At 38.2% G+C, this 23,321-nt stretch overlaps 1 protein-coding gene across 1 annotated transcript in view; it reads right to left on the bottom strand.

Moving 5' to 3' along the window:
* NALCN (sodium leak channel, non-selective) overlaps positions 1–23,321 on the bottom strand; it is a 237,906-nt gene that overhangs the window by 133,948 nt on the left and 80,637 nt on the right. Inside the window, exon 9 of the mRNA XM_075137770.1 lies at positions 20,858–20,944. Coding sequence (XP_074993871.1) covers positions 20,858–20,944 — 87 coding nt within the window. The remainder of the gene's footprint in view (positions 1–20,857; positions 20,945–23,321) is intronic.

Below are 23,321 nucleotides of genomic sequence, written 5' to 3'. Positions count from 1 at the left end.
AGAATGGTTTGGATTGGAAGGCACCTTTAAAGATCATCTAGTCCAACCTCCCTGCCATAGGCAGGGATATCTTGCACTAGATCAAGTTTCTCAAAGCTCCATACAACCTGACTTTGAACACTTCCAAAATATATGTACACACATACGTATACGTATATATATAAAATCATAGAATCGTAGAACTATTTAGGTTGGAAAGGACCTTTAAGATTATCAAGTCCAACTGTAAACCTAATACTGCCAAGTCCACCACTAAACCGTGTCCCTAAGCACCACATCTACACGTCTTTTAAATACCTCTAGGGATGGTGACTCAACCACTTCCCTGGGCAGCCTGTTCCAAGGCTTGACAACCCTTTCGGTGAAGAAATTTTTCCTCATGTCCAATCTAAACGTCCCCTGGGGCAACTTGAGGCTGTTTCCTCTTGTCCTATCACTTGTTACTTGGGTGAAGAGACCAACACCCACCTCCCTACAACCTCCTTTCAGGTAGTCATAGAGAGCCATAAGGTCTCCCCTCAGCCTCCTCTTCTCCAGACTAAACAGTCCCAGTTCCCTCAGCCGCTCCTCATAAGACTTGTGCTCCAGACCCTTCACCAGCTTCGTTGCCCTTCTCTGGACACCCTCCAGCACCTCAATGTCCTTCTTGTAGTGAGGGGCCCAAAACTGAACACAGGATTCGAGGTGGGGCCTCACCAGTGCCGAGGACAGGGGCACGATCACCTCCCTACTCCTGCTGGCCACACTATTTCTGATACAGGCCAGGATGCTGTTGGCCTTCTTGGCCACCTGAGCACACTGCCGGCTCATGTTCAGCCGGCTGTCAACCAGCACCCCCAGGTCCTTTTCCTCCGGGCAGCTTTCCAGCCACTCTTCCCCAAGCCTGTAGCGTTGCCTGGGGTTGTTGTGGCCCAAGTGCAGGACCCGGTACTTGGCCTTGTTGAATATATGTACACACTTACAGAGTAGGCCAAATTTATAGCTGATTTGTGATGCTGCACTCTGTCAGTCACATTATAATGGATGCATTTGATGTTACTAATCTACGTTTTCTATGTTTTTCTCTGAAAACTCAAGTTGCGTCAGTATCTGCATTATAACATTGTCTGTGTTTATAGTTTCTGAATCCTCTAGATGTAACCTTCTATTTTATGTACGTCAACAATATTGACATTTCCTATGTTTGTATATTTTTATTTTGAAAATATGTTAACCACAAAAGGAAAAAAACATAATAATGTCGTGTTTACTGGGCAGCAGGACAGCTCCATCTCTAATAAAAAATCTGTTTGCCATTATTCAAAGCAGTACTATGGATAAGCTGTAGTAAATAATATATTGCTCGCTCCTTCAGAAACACATTAAATATAATTTTGACAAGTAATTGATTATTACATGTGCTTCAACTTTTCCGCAAATTGCAGGAAAAGGTGAGTGTGAAGAGAATGAATTTGGAACCTACTGGCACTGTAATTTTTTTCTATGCCTTCAAAATTTCCATAACTTTTACATTTTACAACTCTAGGAGCCTCACTTCCAATAATTTTCCATTAACACTGGTTCCTTGAATTATATGCCTTTGAAGACCTCATCTGGAATGCCTCCTTGAAATTGCTTCAATAGGCTACTTACTCTTTCACTTACATTTCGATTCAAGAACTATGTCTTTGAAATGTCATTTATTAACCAGATGTGAATCAGCCATTTTCACTGTCTCTGTTTTCTTTGGCCTTTTTTTTCTTGATTCATTAGAAATGTGGGGTTTTTTTTTTATTTTTATGTTATTGCAGTAGTGTAGATTTGCTAGCTGCTTTATAATGATTTACAATTATTATTATAGCATGTGTGCTTTGAAATTCTTTAGAAGGATGAGCTGAATTTCAGTGCTTTTTCACAGCTCTTGTATTGTTGAGCTGTTTAAAACACAGAAGTACTTGATCAGCATTAGAAGTAGTAGAATACTTCAGTTCTTTGATAACTTCCCTTCTGAAACAAAAACTGCCAAAGGTGTGCTTTAGGCAATTAAGACAACTCTACCCAGAAGTAATGAAAATCTTTTCCTGGGTCAGACTGGCCATTTGTATCGATTATCGGTTTCTGATTGCAACGCCTTGCCTAACAGAGTACATTAATCTTCTTGGTTACCATATGTACTGTACTTGTCTTGGGAACACAGTGTACAATGTAGTTCAGACTGGCAATAGCTACCTCCCTTAAAATACTTTTGCTTCTGGTCTTTGTCACTTTAACACTTTTGTGTGCCTGAATGAGGCAACAAAAATTTCACTTCATACTAAAGGGCTGACACCATTCAGAAATAGCTAGTCAGTTATGTGATGGGAAACATAAGGAACATGCCCACAGTGGTACACTACAGAAAACCTAATTTTTTTAAAAAAATGTTTTTCTAAAATGAGTTACTTGGCGATATAAATAAATATCAAACATTTTAATGGAATTTCCACCTTTTGATTAGAACAGTTTTTCCTTGCATTTTCCTTGCATAATTTAATTATCACACTCTAAAACTTGTGATTTACATATAAAAGCAGAGATTACTTTGAAATAAATCAAATGGCCCATTAAAGAAGTGATCAGATGAATAATTAGCAGTAAAAAAAGACTTTTTGCACGTAGACTCAAACCCTACTTTCTAGTAAAGCAGTTTTCATTCAAACAAAACACACAGCAGAGAATTACTGGAGTATTTCCTCCTAAAACCGAAATAGCACTGGAAACTGCTGACAACTTAAAGGCTCTATTGTCTTGAGCAGGGGGAGAGCAGAGCTAATCAGAGATTTTGATTGCTATTAATTTGGAGGGCAAAGGGCAGTGATTGCCTATGTACTTCCCTTTTTTTTTTTACAAAGCATCTGTTCTCTAACTTTACCAGCTAGACTACTTTTACTGCAGTCAAGCTGTGATATCCCTCTTCCCTTCACTAAGATAGAACCAGCGGTGTACACCTGTCTAAACAAAGGCATATGGAAAGACAACTCAAACTAATGTGGCTTGGATGAAATTCAGTAGCATTTCAGAATGAAAATAAGTTGATTCTAAGATCAAAGATTTGTACTTTTTTAATTGCTTCCCTCTCACAGGTAGTAGCACAAAAATTATTTCCCCACTTTCTAAAAAGGTCATGAAATTAAGGTTGGATTTGGACTGGAACACACAGGAATCCTGTTGTGTAAATCTGTTGGAGAGGCTGGAGTCATAGGATACGGGAGATTGCAGCCTTCTGGTTACTTTGAAGCTCACCTTTCCAAATTTAGTTGAACTCAAACTTAGTTGGCTAATTGAATGAGCAACATAATAGCTCTTCAATTTCATAACCACACACAAAGGTAACTTGTAATGGTAATTTTCAGCAAGTTCATAGTTCAACATTGCCAGCTTTCTTTTATAAGATGTTAAGACATTTATTTAAAGCAAGAGACCTAAGACAGAGAGATTGTCTCAAGCCTAACATATGCATCGTTAATCCAAATTTCAGTCCTCTTGGAAAATCATTCCACCCCCCCTCCAAAAAAAAAAACAAACCACAAAGAATCTTTTAGAAACCTGCACACCATTTCCACTCTTTGACTGTTTTTCCAAACAGGATTAAGAAGACTTACAAATGTATGTGCCATATAAAAAGAGATAAGCATAATGATTAGCATTCATAACTATGGCATACTTAGGGTATAAAACCTAGCAGGTCCTTCAAAAGGCAGATCAACAGATGCACCAAATGCAGATGCTAGTGAGTCTCCTTTCAAAGGCTGGGAGATTGTGTGTAGGGGGGTACAACTGCATTTTTTTTACTCCTTTCACCACCACGACTTGCTGGAGCTGTGTCAGCTTCTGCTCATCTATATCCAGCAAACTAGAAGTGCAGTTTAGCTGCCCGTAGAGCTGATTTGCAACACTGACAGTTTTACCACCACCTAATTAAGAGCTGCTTCGCTGAAGGCTGCTAGAGATGGACGGGATTACAGCAAAATAAATGGGATTGAGAAAGCAGTAAAGACACACAAGGTAATGTGTGATTTTGAATGAAAATGATAAATTTTGGGGCATGCCCTCAATACTGAGAAGTGACACGGATAGAAAGAAGTTGATTAAGTAAGGGAGAGGAAAGAAAATACGTAACTTCCCCTTCCCACAGATTCTTGAACTCTTATAATGCTCTTCTCCCTATAACCCATCCTTTCAAAAATTATTCCCCTATATCCTTTATGAATTTTCACTTTAGAAATACTTACCTGATATGAAAGCTCAATATGAAAGGGGTGGGAATTAAGAAATCTTATCTTCACAGGAGGGGAAGGACAGAGAAGCAGAACAGGTGCAAAGAGCAGGGTTTAGTACCATGGTGAGCTCGTAAGAGTAGTCGACAGAACCATGGGTGGCAATGATAGGGGAATTGCCATTCATGGCCGGTGAAACCCATTCTAGGATATGGATTTACGTGAGCCTCACTTCTAGTTCCTGCTCTTCAACTGGTGAGTGCAGTGTTTGCCTAAAAACGTAGAGCATTAAATCAAGTTGGGAATTGAGAAGAAAGAAAATTAAATAAAAGAAAAAGGCAGGTTAAAAGTTTGCCATCAGCACATACACAGCTGTTTTTAAAAGTTTAATTAATAAAAAATCTATAATTGTGAATTGATTTTGATATATACTAAATCAAAATGAAGCAGCTAATTAGTAAACTAAATCTCTTCTGGTCTGTATGGTAAGAGTTTCTATTGAAGTTAACTTCAAAGGATTTCTTTAAAAATATGAGCATCAAACATTTTTTTGAACAACAAAGGAATATCCTTTGATAGGAAAATGCTGTTGTCCTATATTTGGAATATATAATTCTTATTTGATAATTCTCAATGGAATTATAAGGTATCTCATATGACCTGAGGAAAGAAGAATGATGCTGTAATTAAATGATAAAACAAACTAATAACATAAGTCTGACAATATTGATGCAAGTTCTGCAAATTTAGATGTTTTCTCGTTTGAAAATCATTCAGCTGATTTTATTTTTCCAAGGAAGATCTACAGCACTTTTAAAAATGATCACATTGATATATATCATGAAGTAATATTTCCATTTATACAGTCATCCCTGAAAACCAGGAAAATATAGAAATTCCAGCTATTTTATAAGTATTAGGTTTATATAATTTTGATTATATCAAGTATTAAGAAATTTATTTGTCTTTACTGAAAACGATCTCTTTAATTACGGCCACTGAAATACATCCAAAACTGAAGAACTATTTGTAAGACATCAGGAGATATACACTCCCAGTGTATTTTTATCCTGTACAAATTCTTTAAAGGGAACTGTTGTCACTGACATACTGCAGTTTACTGAATTAATATGCTATTCTAAATACTAATGAAGTAGAAACTCTTTAGTTTTTATGTCCAGTTTTGGCTAACGAGTTTTATTTTTAACAGATGAAATTTGATATGTCTGTAAACTAGAACGTGCCCCCCAAATGCTTCTCATTATTATCATGATGGGTTTTCATACCTACTTGAAGAGTAGGGTCTACTGAAAATGCATTACCACAATATGTGATTCAATATTTGCACTGTGAATACAGCTGGAGTCTTGAAAATTTAAATGACCTAGGTTTGAGCTATCATCAATGACTGTCTTAAAATTATACGAATCACCTCCTGTTGATGTCTCTTTCTTCTGATTATAAAGCGCCTAAGGTGATCAAATCCTATCAGCACATTTAATTGCTAGACTCCTAAGACAGCCAAATAAATTCCATTCCTTCTATGTCTATGTCTGTACAACCACACCTACGCATAAATATCTATTCTTGCCCTCATTCCCACCCTTAAGGCTTTTAAGTAATTTTTAAATTAATTTCTAGTTAATGTTGCTATCCCACCAGTGAAAAGAGTAAAAACATCTAATTAAAACTGCATCCATCACTGCCATACATCCCCTTCTAAGCCACAGTTATATTCAATTATTCACCCTTTGCATAACTTATTCTTCTCTTAAACATCCAGTAGGATTAACCTTAATGGTTATATATTCATGATTAATGCTGAACTGAAATGGTGCGTACAGCAGAAATTGTACATTGATTTACAATGTGGGTTTTTTATGTGAAAAAGGAACTTCAGTGCCAGCATTACTACAGACAATTTTCCAAATGATCTGCAAAAGTAACTACACTGGTTCATATATATCCACTGGTATTACTGTCCTTTCGTTAAATGATAATGCCAGTTACTAATGTTTTTAGTTGAATACATTTGCGTAATCACAATCCACAAAAATGAGTAAGTTTGTAGCATTCACTATGTGTCTTGTACCTACACTTACCTGTCTTCTTAGAGATCAAGATTTTCAAAGCATGTGGATTTAGACATGTAAGTTCCATTGAAGGAATGGAATAGGTACAAAACAAGTCTTGGAATTGCTGAAGCACAGTACGTCATTAATTCCGAGAGCTAGGTAGTATTCTAGAAATGTGTTCAATGTTAAACATAAATATACAGTAAAGTATATTTCTTACAGCTAGAGTAAATTTAAGGAACTCCCTTTTTTCATTGTATTTATAGCTGGGAGAAATAAACAGCTAGTTTCTCCCATACACCCCTAAATCTTCATGTTTTTAAGGAGGAACACTTCGCAAGAGCATGTCCCTTTTGCCTCATGGGTTTATGGTATTATTTGTTTCAAGACTGTTTGGCATTCAGATTTGTTTCAATCTGCCATTTTAAATGACTGCAAAACCAGTGTTGTATATTCACAACATTAGAACTGAAATCCTTGTCCAGTACAGCCAGTGGCAAAAAGCTTCCTGAGTTTGATGGTGCCAGGGTTCTACCGTTTCCCTTCTGCACTTCTCCTAAACAGAAAGAGAGAAAATCTGGAGGAACAGAGGTTGAAAAACACTGTGCTTGTCACATGCCCTTTCCTCCTCACCTCTTCTCTGACGAATAGGTAGAACAAGGTCTCTAAGCATCGGCGCTTGGCTCTACTTAGCTCTGCAGAACACTGAGAATGCCCCACCAATTTTCTTTCAGAAACCCAATCCAAGAGCAGTGAATCATCCTCTTTTGCAGCTCCATCAGTGAATAACATCCTGCCTCAGACCAGTCAACTGAAAGACTGCAAGCCAAAGTTGGTATTTCTGTATCATACACAGCTCTTTCTTTGCCCAAGTATCCTTGCAGGCAGATCACTGCTCCAAGTTTGGTTTTAGTTAACTCAGTGGCATTCTCAGCTGCAATAAACTCTGCTCAGTCTGCCCTAACCCCCAGGAAGTTACTCCTATCACCTCTTGAAGGATGCCTACTCACTGTCATCTCAAAGTCTCCTGGCATAAGCTGTAAGATCCTAATGCTGTAACATAGCTACACCTTGCCTGACTTCATCTACATCCTTTGCAACCATTTCCATGTGAAGCATGTTCCGTAGCGTCCTTGAAAAAGGAACAGTGTTCCCTTCTCTCACAGGAATCCTTCTGACCGGGAACACACAAATAAAACAAATACCATCCACTACAAGACACAGTGTAAACTAGACTCCCGTCCATACCCGCACCCTTACTTTTCCGCAAACAATGCCAATGGCATCAATAAGAGGACTGGGGCACAAAATCCTTACATATTTCAATGACTTTAATGAGATTCATATATATGCCTATGCTTGCTACGCTGGATTTTTTTCTGAATAAACTACTGGTATTCAGGAAACAAAATAAAGACCTATATGCTTAATAGCTTCTTAGTTGAAAATTACTTCCTGTTAAAAGTAAATCTGGTAACCACAGAACGTTATTAAATCTGCAAAGCTATGAATTACAAAATGCTGGAATTAAGGTCATCTGTGTCTGGCGTGTGCATGCTCTAATACAGCCTTTAATGACACGGTCACCAAAGTCCTGAGCTTTACAGTGAACATCAAGGGGCTATAGGATGCACATCAGTAGATGAAATATCCTGCAACATATGGTGTGAGTAAGGCAGAGAATGGCACAGGGAGAAGGATGGCTTCACAGTTAAGGCAGCCGAATACTTCCCTGGAGAACTGTATTTGACGTCTACCTCTGCTGAAAACTTTGTGATGCTAACCAAGCTGTCTGAAACTTCTCCTAGCCAGTCATTACTAGAGTGTTCCTCATTTTAAAGGTATCTGACTCTAGGGTGAAAAAGTCAAATTCCAGTGTGCTGCCTGCCATGTCCTGCCATGCCTTTCAAAGGTGTAGCTGAGTGCTGAGTTCTAGGTGGTTGTGCTTTACAGTTATGCCTTACTATTGCCATAGCACATTTTTATCTTTTTTTTTTTTAACTTTAAATTCAGTGCTACTGGTATTTCAAACTTGTATTCAACAAAATCACTTTAAAGGAAGTGTGCAATGTACAGAAAAATGGGAACTTTACTTAAAAGACTTAATGTACAAATATGAGAAAAACGGGTTGGTTTGCAGAATTTATGGTTACCAAAATTTTGCCTTTCAAATAAGCTTATCTTTGAGTGTGCTTAGTAGAATGATTACTATAAGGGTGTGATGGAACAATACCAACAAATCAGTCAAACACTTATACTGATCTCAGCAAAACGCTTATACTGTGGGTAGGTATGGCTAAAGTCTACGTGATACCTAGCAGTGCACAAACCACTGTTTGCTTTAACAGGAGAAGATTTAATCTACGCAAAAAAGAGCAGTACTGGAGCTATTCTGGCTCCACAAAGCATGCAACAGGAGTGCATCCAGCAGAAAATCAAGACCTCCACCAGAAGAAACGGTCCAGGTGATTATCTTCCAGAGACAGAGCTTAAAATTGCTCACCCATAAAAAACTTGCTCAGAGGGCTCTTATAGTTGTTTGCTTTCTTTCTGCCCTGTTTCAGTAACTGATATGCATATATGTATATGCATATGAGTGAAGAAGTATGTTTATCTTTATGGTTCTGATTGAGTGGCAACAACTAAATGGATGAGGGAGAGAAGGTCTGAACACTGAAGGTTTATCAGCGTTAGCTAAGGACAGCCAGCGTTGACCAAAGGCTGCTGAACCTTGGCTAGAGAAGAAAGAAAGAAGAAATTAAGAATCTGTGAATGGATCTATTGGTGGTGACTTCTAAGCTATGCAATATTGGGAAATTTTACTTTGGGCGGGGGATAAAATGGAGTGACTGAGGGTAAAAATAGTAAGACTTCTCTTGCAAACAACCATGAATAGTCAGTAGGAGGCAGTTTCTCAGTAAAAGAGAAATGGCATAGAAGATACCGAAGAAAACTGAGAAGATATCCAAAATGATAGTTCTGAGCCAACAGAATAACAGACTGGATGGCAAAACTGTGTGCAGATAAAGAGAGCACGAGGGAGGGAACTGGGTGTACAGTCAGCTTTCACTAATTAGTGTTCCAGTTCCTCCTCTGAGTATCTAGGATCCTACAGAGGGAAGTGGAGGCCAGAAATAAAGAACGGAGCACAGCACATGTACTGCCAACTCTGCTATATTAGCAGCATCTGTAGTAAAACACCTTCTGAAATCAAGCCTATTAGTGTATATATCTGCTTTCCTCAGGCAAACTTTTCTGAGTAGTTTATGATTGAGAAGAGGAAGTTATTTATACACACTCTGGGTACTGTGCAATTAATAAAATGTCACCACATAGATTATATACATCAGGTGGCATTAATGGCAAAATAATGCACAGCACTTAAAGTATGATGTCTCAAGCTACTATTCAAACGATGAGGTGAAGATTAAATGAAAATGACTGATTGTGGAAAGCAATTATGAAAAATCCTGAAACACTGCAATTTAAATATGAAATAGCATGTTGTGGGTTTAGGCCTACAAAAAGATAAAAAATCTAAGCCACAACTAGCAAAGAAAGTATCTGCTGAAGGTGCCTGCTTCTCTCCACTAAGTATAACCTGTGCCTCAGCTGGATAACTAAATTTTAAATATCTAAAGTAAGTTAAAAGCCAATTCCTGCCCATGGGAACAACTGGTTATTGTGTGCTAGGAAAGAATATGCTAGTGTATATATAGTAGTGAATATATATAGTATATATATAGAGTAGTGAATATATAGTGCAACTGTCCTGAGAAAAGGAAGCTCATATAACAGTTCTGCACTGAGCTGAGATGGACAGATGAAAGCTCCTTGTGTAGACAAAAGGTAAAGTTGGGGAAAGAACCCAACATAGCTGAGTGCCAGTTTTTCAGCTGAGATTCATTTTTGTCTTTCTCATCGTACAAGAGAGTAAAAGAAGTACCTACTGCACCACACCCTTATCCCTACCAATGCGGAATTATTTTCTAGCCTTTTGTCCAGCCTGGCCTGACAATGGCTGCAGCCACTGGAGGGCATTTCCCTGCTACCACACAAACTACAACATTCATTGGTGGCCATAAATTCTCTCCTTCTTAATTTTATGCCATTAGTCTTAGTCACACTTGCTTGCACCATATAATGTACACCCTGCTCTACCCTATCCTAGTTTTCTGTCCTCTCTACTCACTCTTTTAAAATACTTGGCATTAACAACCAGGCATATTTGTTTTCTGCATCTAAGTATTGTACTGTATCCTTTTTGCCCCCGTGTTATGAAAGAATTTGTTAAAAACTTTTCACCTGACAAAAATTCATTCTGTGGTACCATCTGGTACTTTTACTCTGTTAAAGGAATGAAAGCCAAGAAGCAACTACAAGAGCTGATTGCCATACCCAGTCTGCTTAATTGCTAGCTGGCTGCACAGCTCTGGTTTGGACCTCTTCAGTTAGTTCTCCTTAAAACAACACCCAAGCATGGCTCCCTCCGTTCTGTGATGTTCTCTAACATCACAAAAGTCTTTGCACCCTTGAATAACCTCACTCGCCCTGGTATCAAACCTAAGAGCATGCAATGCGTGATCTCAGCATCAGACCATAAAACTATCGTTCTGGTGAGCCGCAACACAACCCTCACATTATTTTGGATACTCAGAACTGAAAAAAACACAGAATAATAATTGTGCCTGAAGGACACGGGGATGCCACAGGGGCCCAGAAGATACAAAGGGCCAAGCAACTGTGTAAAGTGGGCATGATCGATCTGTTCTGGAGAAGGAAGTATGAAAGGCCACAGTCCATGTCAGACGTCCTCTTTAGCTAGAAAAATAAAGATAATGAGTCTATAAAAGGGAATGCACACTCCTACTGTGACAGTTCAGTTTTGTACGTTGTCTGAAAGCTCTGAGACAAGAACATAAAATGATTTTTTTTTTTTGTATGGAAGAAATAAAATAACAGACTGAAAAAAAAAGACCTCAAACTGCAAAATATTCATCCTGAATACCAAACTAAATCTCAGGCTAGATCAAAGTACATCTATGCTGAAGAAGGGTTGCAAACCTGTGCTATCAGTTCACACACATTAAACGCGAAGAAACTCAGTGTCCTTCCTCCATATGCCACATTGCTAGCTTTCCTCTTCACTCCTGCCAGGCCTCAAAGACCCTCTTTTCAAAGGTCTGAAGAAAGCGTAGGAAAGAAAGGGAATCCTAGGAAGGGGAAGCAAAATTGTGAGGGAAGCCGCTTGAAGATCCAAATTTACTGTACTGCACTGCAGCCTTCAATTTGTTAAAATGCATAGGTCAGCTGAAGATGCTTCTCTCTAGCTGGCACTTTAGGAATTCACAAAGCATAAAGGATGTAGACTTTGACATGACAGTGCAAATACTTCTCTGTATAACAACCGCATCTATGTCAATGAAATCACTCATATAAAAACATGATTCTCAACGCTCTAGGTACCTTCTACTGATTTCAGTAGGATTTAATAAATGCAAAATACTTATGAAAATTCAGTATGCATGCTTGCTGAAGTGGGACTTAATTTTGCTTTAAATCTGCACATCAAAAATATATAATAGAGATTATTATGGCCTACTGGAGAAAGAGGAGGTAAAGACTTTGGCTTTAGAGATTCACCCCAAAAGAACTGGCACACCTAAAACTGGCAAGTAAACACCCTGCACTCCGATGCAGTCTGTAGAGTGATGGGCAACACCAGATGCAGATCCTCAGCTGGCCGCTGGCAATGCCCATCTCCTTCTATTGGCTCTGTGACGCTATGATCCTACCACCGGTATCTACTAAGGGCTTAAAGACACGTGAGATGAATCAGGACTGATTCTCAAAAGAGTTAGAGTCAGTGTTCAGAATACCAAGAATACGATAAGAAAAGGCAAAGACTTTTTCTATTAGATTTTTTTTAATTTTTGTATTTATTTATTTATGACTAATTGAAAGTAAAAATTTTAATCTGAATATGAAATAGCCACTTAAAAATTTCAGAATTTAGTAAGAGCTGTTTGTTTAAATACCTATTAGCTCAGACTCATCCCACTTACGCTTAGGAACTTCACTGAGGTGCTGAGAAGGCCACACAGTTTATGTAGCCTCCCTGTGACAATGAAGAAACACAGACAATGCGAGAGGAAATTCAGCATCCCCAACATGTCAATTATCTTCAGATTCATGATGGGAATCACCCTCTCCACTGACTACCGAGGAACCCAAAGGATTAGAGATCCCAACACTACAAAAAGGTATTGCAAAGTGATTTTTTTTCGAAGTTTCAAAAATCTAAGAAGAACATCTATAAAGAACAATCTAATAACCTACAGAGCTGTAGTACATGATGTTCTTTGCAGCCCTAGTGAAAAGAGACCTTTCTTTGAGAAACACTAGAAGTATGGAAAATATTGGGGGGAAAACAACTCACACGAAGAAAAAAAAATCCCTGCTAGTTTTATTCTAAGACTCTGCAGTCTTCCACTTTCCTTAGATTTGTCATCCAAGTTACAGCTCTAAAGAAAGTCATGCTGCTGCCGCTGCCGCTTCCAACGCTTTGATTGCTGTAATTGTGCTAAACACAAAAAAGCTACATGACAATTTAAATACCTGTTTTCAGTTTGATGGGATTTGAAACACTGGACATATTTAACCCCAGAAATAGAAGTTGCTAAAGGAAACTCAGCTGAACTTTAATTTTAGTGGCATTACTGAATAGTTTCTATAATCCACTGACACTGATGTGCCCCAAAATTTCTAAGTGCAAATTATGAGTACAGCCTGTACTGAAGTCCATTGCTCAAAAGAATGCTAGAAAAATGGTCCAGTCTGCATGTTCAGACCATTGCAAAAAGATTGAGGGTAAAAAAAAAATCCACATACCTGAAGCAGTCTTTTAAAAATATTATAACAACTTGCATATTTTTATCGTGGGAGATTTTCAGCTTATTAATTTGACCATGATGTTGGAATAACCGAATGTCACTACTTAAAGCCATTTGTCGGTGAACTGTACAGGCCTGTGTGAAAGACGGTCAAGATTTATAAAAATTCCTCATGCACAACTTACTACTTGTGGAGCAGAAAGTTTTTCTAGGGCCTTGTTTGAAATTAGGAGTTACAAAAAAGGTTCTACTTTCAGCTTGTCCAAAAATAAGGGGAAGTTCAGAGACCTTGACTGATTATTACTGTCAGCCAAGGCTTCCATAACTCTGACATACGAAGATTTTTGAAAACCTACTGCCTCAGACAAATTCCAAATACTTGTTACTAAATCTTCCAAGGAGATGCCAAGGCCCTGGTGTGACCATGTTTTCTGCTGCAGCAGGCCCTCCTCTAATAAAGAATACTGCCAGGGAAAACCAGTACCCTTTTATAAGCTTAATCATAGTTTAACACCTATCCGTTTTGTCTTTGCAACGGGATTCTGATACTTTAAGTCTGCAGGAAAATTACATGTTCAAGCTAAGGAAGTCATGTTCATGAAATCTATTTGTTCAAATGCAAAACAGTGAAATCAATAACATGTTTTCGTTCTTTTTTGTTTCATTTCTGTGGTTAGATTGCTACAAACTGTGGCTAGTAATTTACTTTGATTGTAGTGAACAAGAACAGACAGTTTAGCAAGTAAATGGAAAACTATGGAGAAGAAACTATCAATATAAAAGAACTATGTCTCTAACTTTGTTAACATGTGCTTTGGTATAATGGTTATAAAGGAAAAGAAGGCAGGTAGGCAAGAAAGAGGGGAGGGAGGGAGGGAGAGAGGAAGAGAGGGAGGAAGGGAAGGGAGCGGGAAAGAAGAAAGGGAGGAAGGGAGGAGAGGAGGAAGGAGGGAGGGAAGGAGGGAAGGAAAGACGGGAGAGAAGGAAAGGAGGAAGGTTGGTTGTATGCCTTGCAGACTGGAAATATGCATGCAGTTCTGCACCCCCTTTAAATTACTTTTCTTTTAGATGCACGTATACAATAGCAGAGAAATAGAAGCATAGACAAAATTACAATAGGAATCTAATAATCATTACGTTAATTAATGTTTGTTAATACCAAAATGTTACCTATGGGAGACCTGAATGTTGCCTTACAAATGACAGCCTTGTCACCAAACACACTAATCTATTTTTTTAACAGTCCTTCCTGATATTCAAAGTCTATTTCCCTTTCTGAAGTTTCCTCATCACTGATAATTCTGTTTGTATACACAAACACAAACATAAACCCACCACCCCCCATACTTTGTGTTTATCGTCCTCAGACACTCATGTCTGCCCTCCTCTTGTTACTGATTGCATGTTACAACAGCTTGTGATCCTGTCATTGTCAAGTTTTGTTGTTTCAAATTCTTTGTTTTATTGAAAAGAAAAGGAGCATCCATCTCAAAATTACAACCAATAATTTTTGCGCTACGTTTTTTGTAATTTCTGAGTAATCTCAGGAAAATCAGCAAATTAATTCCTCAGCTGTAATCCATTAAAATGCTACATAGTTACCTTATGTAACTTGTTCCTACAAGATGTTCTGGAGGCTAAAACGATAAATGGGTTCGAAAAAAAGGCTAGAAAAATTGATAGGTGATAAATCCACCAACGGATACTAAATATAATGGCCTAAATTAACATCCACTTCAGAAAGCCCCTAAATGAATGATTGCTGGACTCCAAGATAGAGAACAAGGGCATAAATGGATGTCCAGAAGCTCAGAGAAGGATGATCTATATATGCCTATTTCTGGTACAGGCCGATTTTGGAGACACGGCAAATGCATTGTTTGTCTGCTCGTTTAATGCATTCTCCGCTATTTACATCATGAGGCTTACTATTTTTCAGGTCCCTTTTAGTAAAAAATGGTGAATTTAAGTACGCAAAAAATGTATATGGGCAAAATATGTTGGTTCTCCAGTTTTATGAGATTATCTTTTTAATTCATATCTGAAACAGATAGCGGTTCTCAACACCGCAGCAGCAGCTCATTTACATTATAGTTGCCCTGTCCCGTCCTTCCTCCAGTTACATGGACTATAATCATTTCAGCTGTGTGAATTCATGACTTCTTTTAATAACATAAACTGAAGTGAACACCAGTTTACATTACCAGATGAGACAGTGAGCTGAGGTGTCCCAGGAGTAAACTCACTGCCTCTTCAGTTGCCATTGTTCCTGTGGTTAAAGCCCCTGAAAAAAGGAGGCGAGCAACAGCAGAGGAAGGTAACAGCTTTACCTTTCTCATCTGAAATGGCATAAAGCTGAAACTGAGCACACATTTAACGACAGCTCATTTTGTGAATCCCCAACCAAAGTCCGAGACTTAGTCAGATGTTGTAGTTTCCACCCCTTTATTCCATTCACCACACTTCACCATTTCTTCCCATACCCCTATAGGGTATAGGATATATATCCAGGGAAAATACTGGAAGACTCTTTTCTTTTTTTTTCTTTTCATAATGCCCAGGATTTACTATCTTCCCATATGCAACTGAGGATAGGAAGGGTGGATGGTGCTGGACTTTATTGGTGCATGTTCTTCTGCTGCCAACATGTTTAGTTTCCCTGCAGAGTCTTCCATTCCACCTCATTTTTTTCACCATTTTTACCTCACCAAAACTAACAGCTTGCTTTTACATTTACACTTCGCATATTCTGCTCCTGAGTCTCCTCAGTAAAACTAATATGGTTGTTTTCCAGCCCTGTTTCACTGCCAAGTACATCACTGAACTATCCAAGCTTCTGTTAACTGATGCAATTTCTAGGCTTTCTAAATGAGAACAGGGCATAGAAAAAAGAAGTAGATTTTTTTTTTTTAATGGCATACTCAGAAGTTTAGGATCTGGAATCAATTTAATCTGCTTCTGAATGAACTCATACCCAAATAATAAACTCATTCAAATCAAAACTTAATTTTAGCCAACTGAAATAATAGAAGATTTTTCTTTCACTGTAAGACAGGATTTCAGTTAATTGGAAGAAATCTATTATATATGTATTTAATTTAATGAAAGCCACTGTAGGTAAGAAGAGAATAGGACTGAGTAAGCATACCTTTTGCTTGATTCCAAAGTCACACTAAAGGGCAAATTAGTATATAAATAGACTACCACACTTTTCTGGTTCACCAATAATTACTTCCCATGAAAAAGATGAGGAGAAAACCCACTTGTGCTGTCTTCTGTTAATCCTGCAATGAAAATCCCTAACTACTGTTTTATCTCATTTCTCTCTCTCTCATCCAATATATCCATTACGAAACTGCTGAAACACTCAATTCCTGCTTCTCTGGCCATGTCATGTCTCTTCCACCCTCTATATGTTTTCTGTCTTTTGATATTACTTTTGATCTTTTTGTCTTTCCTTCAAGATTCTCTGAAATTCTGTAATTGTACAGAATTCTGTAACACATTCTGATAATAATATGTAGCATGAAGGACTAACTTTTTTTTTGAGGCAAAAAGATATGATTAAATTTCTGACATTAATCATATGTTCAAGAGCACTGTAATCATAATGATGTCACTTGCTTGCTCAGATCATAGCTTTGTGACCTTCTATTTCTTCCCTAGATGGAGCACATATGATTAAAAGTGAATGCAGTATTTTTAATCTGTTGAAGATTTTATTATCAGAGTATGACTGCACATACAGTTTGTGAGTAGGTGACCATTTCCATTTATGCTGACACAACACACACAGCGTTCCCAAGCTTTTTCTAAACGTCATTCCATCTCCAGCTGTGTGTTTCATTTCTGCTGGACATACGACCCCAAAATATTAGCATGAATAGGGAATTGCTGTCTGGCTCAATGTTCCCACAGGAATCACAGTTCCAGAGTTCCTCTTTTCTTTGCAAAACTAAGCATTGAGAAGAATGAAGATGTCATTACTTGGTGTTAGTAATACCAACCACAGGTTCACAGAAGACACGTGAGTTAAAACTTTCCAGTTCAGCTTCAAATCAGTATGCGTATTTTACAAGTCTTTGCGGACAGGAAGACAAAGAGAAGGAAGGAGTGATAAAAACATCAACAACCTCTAAAATTAACAGGAAAGGAATAATAAGAAACATGGTGTGCCTTTAACATGGGATTAAAGGGGTAAATACATGCTCAAAGAGTTTTTGAAAGGATTTTTTCTGGAACCTGGTGCTCAGTTTTTCTTTATTTGTGAACTGAGAGCTTCCTACTGTGCTCGTAGGAGTAAATCACGATAGGCAGGAAGTTCTAACGCACTACAATGTGTTAAAGTAATATCAACAACAGCAAAATAACGTGGCAATGTGGGAGCCTCAGCGTGCATTCATGCCAAATTGTTCATGTTGAAATGGAAAACACAAAGATTATTTTTCAGTGACAAAAGAAAATCAATATTTAAAATCAATGCCAGTCATGGGGAACAGTGAGAATAAGTAACAAAAGACCACAAAGCACCTTTGGGAACACTCAAAAGAAAAATGCAATAAATATAAAACCATTATACCAAAATAAAAGCCTCTTTGCCCCACATTAGGATAGTTTTGCAAGTCAAAATCAGAAACCATACTGATACTAATTTTCCACCTTGCCACTTCCAGCCGTTTCTAAAAAACTAAAGAAAACTTAGTTAGGTGTCTGAGTTAAAGTTCTTCGAAAACACCAGATTAATGCCCATCTTTCTTGCCCGTCTCTCATGGTTTAGTCTTATTTACTTTTAACTACTATGCTGCTGTATACAAGAGCCCTTGCAGGGGCTCTCTCAGGAGAGACAAGAGGGGGTACCCTGGCAAGCACAGTTGCGCTCCCCTGCCCAGCAGTTTAGACATACCAAGGCACGCTACTCACTAGATGGGATTCTGAAACTCCTTTGTAATCCCCTCTTTGCAGATCAGCTGTGACAGAAGCGTAAAGACATGATTAGCCTGCTTGTTCGTTTTACCCAATTGTGCGGTTCGGTGCAACAATGACACGTTTGTGTGAGACAAAGTGAGCTACAGTGGCTCTGCACAGAGCCTATACGGTATCTCTGTCTGAATTGTTGTTTGCTCTGGAATAACACCAGACCTGCATTGCTCCACGTGCCATCGCAATGTTCTACCTCGGCTAGCAAGGCCTGCCAGGCTGAAACCCCTGACCTGGTCTGTGGGAGTAAGCATGGTTATACAAAGGCCAAACTAGTAAATCCCAGCAGATCCAGCTAGTCCTGTGTGAAGTGTCTTCCTGAATCTGTATTAGAGAGGTTTTTATGTTACACACCACACACAAATCACATTATTCTTTCCTCCATCGCTCCCCGCTTTAGAGAGCTGGATGTATCTATTTGCCAGCTGAGATAGCACAAGTCCATCTTACTGGAGCGCCTCTCAAGTAGTTAGTAGATTGAAACACCACAGTAGCCAAATCTGGGAGGGATATACTTTTCCAGCATAAGGAATGTGAACTAAAGCAAAGAAACCTATTAAGTAGTTTTCTCAAGGTCTACAGGAAATTTGTGCTTGGCCAATAAATCGAACCCAGATCTCCCCAGTCCCTCTCCATTCCCTTCGCCGCTAGGGTATTTCCTCTCCCGATGCACAGTATAGTTTGTTGAGGAAGTAAATTCTAAATAACTCAATACACTGAATAAGTGGAGTTTCACCAAAACACAGACCCAGACCCATGTAACTGTTGAAACAGAACTTTTAATAATGTTCTTTTTCGTATTTGGAGCAGTAATATTTACAGAGCCCAGAGAGGAATTAATAAAACCAAACTTACTGCAAAGTTTAATTAAAATGATACAGGGAAATCTACCTCTTTCTAAGAACTCCATCCTTCACAGGATATTGAATGACAATATACTTAGCTAATAAAGATCAGAAGAATGCATATTAATTGCATGTGTCCTAAAGGCAGGATATATATTCTCCAATCTGATTAACTCTTTCCTAGATTCAGATTTATGCTCCATGTTCCTCTGAAGGAACAAAATGCACCCAAACCCTCAGAAAATAACTACCACATCTCTCACTAGGGACTTAATGCATAAAGAATGCCTTTAATATATTGCAAAGGCTTTAAATACATTAATTTTTTAGGAAGTCTATTTTCTTTTTACTTTGAACTGATAGAACTGAAACAATAATGCATGGTGAGATGAATAAAGGTGTGTGTGTTTATCCAGACTTTGAGATTTTACTTTCTTTGGGCTGTATTTTAGTCTATATTTAATAAGAATAAAGCCTATTTTGGGCACTGTCCTAATAAAATAAAATTTTAACACATTGCTTTCCTTTGGATTGCTTTCCTTGGATTGACATCCAGCAAGGTCATAGATTATTGGAAACCCTGCAGATGTTGCACAAAGGCATGAAGAATGAGAAGGAAACCATTAGTTGAGTTGCAATTATAAAAAGTTGCAGCACCCACTGATGCATGAGGTTTGTATTCCCTGGAACACAATTTACTGTGTGTTCACATGATTCCTAAAAGGGGCAAGAATGCAATACTACAGACAAAGGCAAACTAGGTAAGTCAGATGGAGGAGTTTCCATTGCGAGTTCAGCTACATTTTACCCACATACCTGAGACTGTTACTTGAGAACACCACAAATGATGTTCCTGTTGCTGTCAAAATCAAGAATCAAATTTGGGAAGAGGAATTATCAGTTAAGACATATGCTATAATTAAATATATGGCAGTGGTTTGACAAAGCAGAGATATTTGAGAATGAACAGCTTGTGGAGGGGATGAAAGGTGCTTGCCAGCTTAGTGTTCAGCAATGTACATGCTGCCAACAAGTATGTGTATTTTAGTTTACACATTAAACCAAACATAACCAAAACTGCCAGCAAGCATCATGCTATCAGATTGCTATAGTAAATTTGGCTTTCTACTCTGAAGCAAGTTTGTTTCATCCAGAAGTGACATTATTTAACTTGCAAATAAAAATTTAAGCTGCTGTACAATGTGCTGTAATAAAAAGGGATTTATAAAAATATTACTTATCTTAGTCTGGATTTATTTAAACAATGAGGATAGAGTTTTACAAATTCACCTATATCCAAGTGAGAATATTAAATCTGGAAGTTTCAAGCACTGTACGGCTTACTACCTACATGCCTCTTCCCCCTTCTTCTGTAAGCCTATTTTCAAGATGGAACAAGAAAAATGAGGTACTTCTCTGTTTATTATGATTAGTCACGCTTCCTGGCATATGCTATTGTATTTTGCAGTTAATAAACAAGCATTTCTGTTGTGAATAACCTAGGAATGGAATCAGCTTGTATATAAAGTCTGAAAGATAAAGGATGATGACTTACATTATTTTGCATTTAAAAAGTCTAAAATATTTGTCTCATGAGCACACAAAACAAAGCCTTTATAAGGAATGCATTTTTCTAATCTTCTCCCTTTGGTGTGGTATATCTTTTGTTGTTGATCTGTGATTTTCAAGAATAAGTCTACACTGCAGAAAGCAACGATTTAAAGAAATTTATGACTAGAACTATTGTAGCTATTTCTCACCACAGTCTCCTTATGCCCACATTTGAGTGGTGCTGGTAACACACACTGATTTATTAAAAAGCAATGTCATACCTGTAGACATGCAGGAGCTCTGCCCTGGGGTTTATTCACATCAACAGCCACAAGCTGCCAACCTCCAGCAGCATCTTCATGAAACATCTTGAAAGGGAAAATTATTGTCAGAAATGTTTTACATGCCAATAAATACAAGTGAAATCTAATACATTCCCCTTAAGGACCTGCATACATTTTGATGATAGCTAGTTTAAAATAAGAGGGAAATTGTTCTTACTGCTTCAGAAAAAAAGCAACATGCTCTTTTTCCAACATTAATAGATTCTGAATTTTACTCAGATAACATCAAACACAATGTGTTTCTATTAGTCCCAATGTAGAAACCGATTCAATTAATCTCTGATCAGTATCATTAGACAGTAGTACCTGTTCAGAATAAATTCCTTACTAAGGTAAGCTTATCCTGAGGAAACACAAATACATTGTGACCAAAAAATAAGTTTCATGGTGCATTTCGAAACAATAGACAACCTTGTCTTTTTTACTGGCAAAATTATTTTACTCCAAAGATCCGACTTTATTTTTGTCGCACTGATGCATATCAAGAGTAGCTGTACAGTCCTTCTGTACTGTTACCCAGAGCTTATAATTCCTGCAAATAGCTGAATGATATCCGGGCTCTAATGATGTCAATGGAAAAGGCTCTCTTGACCACAGTGGTATTCACATTTTACCAATAACCTCTGGAAGCATAGGTGTAGGCATTCTGGCTTCCCCCCCCCACCCCCCTCAATTAGAGGACTTAAAAATTAGGACATAAAAAGATGAAGACTGCAGGACATAAGGAACAGTGATTAACACTGTCCTTGAAAATGTCCTTGAAAGAAAATGAATGAATCTAGCATTTTGAATTGCCACCTGAGAGTCTGCATATACTATGTAATGAAGTGTGGCGAAGTTCCCACCTCACTCCCACCTTTTCCTTGGCACCCAGCAACCAAACAAGTCACCTCAAGGACACAGCCACAGCAGCGTGGTTGAAGCTTAAAAGCCATCCTGAGAGAAGTGCTCATTAGACTGGGGACAGCGTCACACAAATATGGTTATAATGCTGCTGAGTCCTTATGTAGCATCTCTGCACCAGGAAGAGTTGCTAACTCAGATCAGCACTGAGTTACTCCTCTTTGTACCATGCTTTAATGTGCAATGCTAAAGTGCTTTACAAGAACCTCCTTTTATCATTCTCCAGGGACCCCTTCCTTGACTTTGACTCTCAGACACTCATTTTCTTTTCTATAGAACTAAGTTTCAGGACCAGTTTAATGATTTATGAAGTGGGCAAATGAAGCAAGATATTGTTGCTTTTTCTCAAGGTTATTTCATGCACAAAACAAGCAAGGTTTTTAACTTCTGTCTTTGAACAAGAAACCCTGCAAGAAATTTTCTGCCCTTCTTAATACAGAAAAAGAGAAATCATTCTTGTAGTTCGGTAAGCTGGACTCCCTCTATGTCCCATTATGCCAGTGACTCAAGGAACAAAGGAAACATTCGCTTGTCTGCAGCCAACACGCTGTTTTTATTTTGCATGATGCGATTTATAGTCAGCATGTTCATATTCTTTGGCATGATGACATTATTTTGGGAATTTCTTTTATCCTTGAAATTCCTTAACGTTGGCTGCTTCTTGAGTTTCCCTACATTGATCTCTCTGTTCCAGCTTCTAGTTCAGAGTATGTCGGTTAAGCCTATATGGCTTAGGAATTAGTCCCATCAGAGATGAAAAGAACATTATGTTCCTCAGGCTACGTATGTGTCATATGGAAAAGTCCTTTTTTTTGTTAGATTTTTAAATTGATATCACCAAGTCTGCTTTGACAAAGACATATATAGAGTAGAAATTATTGCCACAAAGTCTTTTTGAGGCAAAAAACGTAGCAGCAGGCAGAAAAGGACTATATTTACGTATGGATTACAGGAATATCCAAAGGAATATCAGAAAATATTTAATAAATAATTTTGAAACACTTAAATCCTCTGACTTAAGAAAATAAATAATCTCTAGCTACAGAGGTTAGAAAAATTTTCCTCATGGGTACTTTTCTCATATCTGTCTTCCTAAGGGCTTTTTGCAGGCAGTCAGTACTGGTCCCTCTTAGAGATGGCAAACTGCACTAGCCTGGAAAAGCCTGGCCTTTTGTACATTCAGGATACAGAATATGATTGTTACAATAATGAGTGGAAGAGTTTAAATCTTAACCCATTAGCCCTCGTTTTTCATACTGGGTCTTTCACGCTACCCATCCCACACATAGCAACCTTCCTATCATGGCTTCTTCCTACGCACTGTATCATATTCAGGGTCTCACTTTCTGTGACTACCTCAAATATTAGCATGGCTCTTTCATTGCCTCAGCACCTCATTCCTCCTTGATCCCAACATGCCCTTCTCAGTTCCAGGACCAGCTTCCCCAAACACTTCAGCTACCCTCTGACCTCTCTTCTTCCAGCTACAGCTTGCAAT

This window comes from Calonectris borealis, chromosome 1, assembly GCF_964195595.1.
Source record: "Calonectris borealis chromosome 1, bCalBor7.hap1.2, whole genome shotgun sequence".
Lineage (NCBI taxonomy): Eukaryota > Metazoa > Chordata > Aves > Procellariiformes > Procellariidae > Calonectris > Calonectris borealis.
The sequence above is the reverse complement of the archived record's forward strand: the minus strand, read 5'-3'. Positions and strand labels throughout refer to the sequence as shown.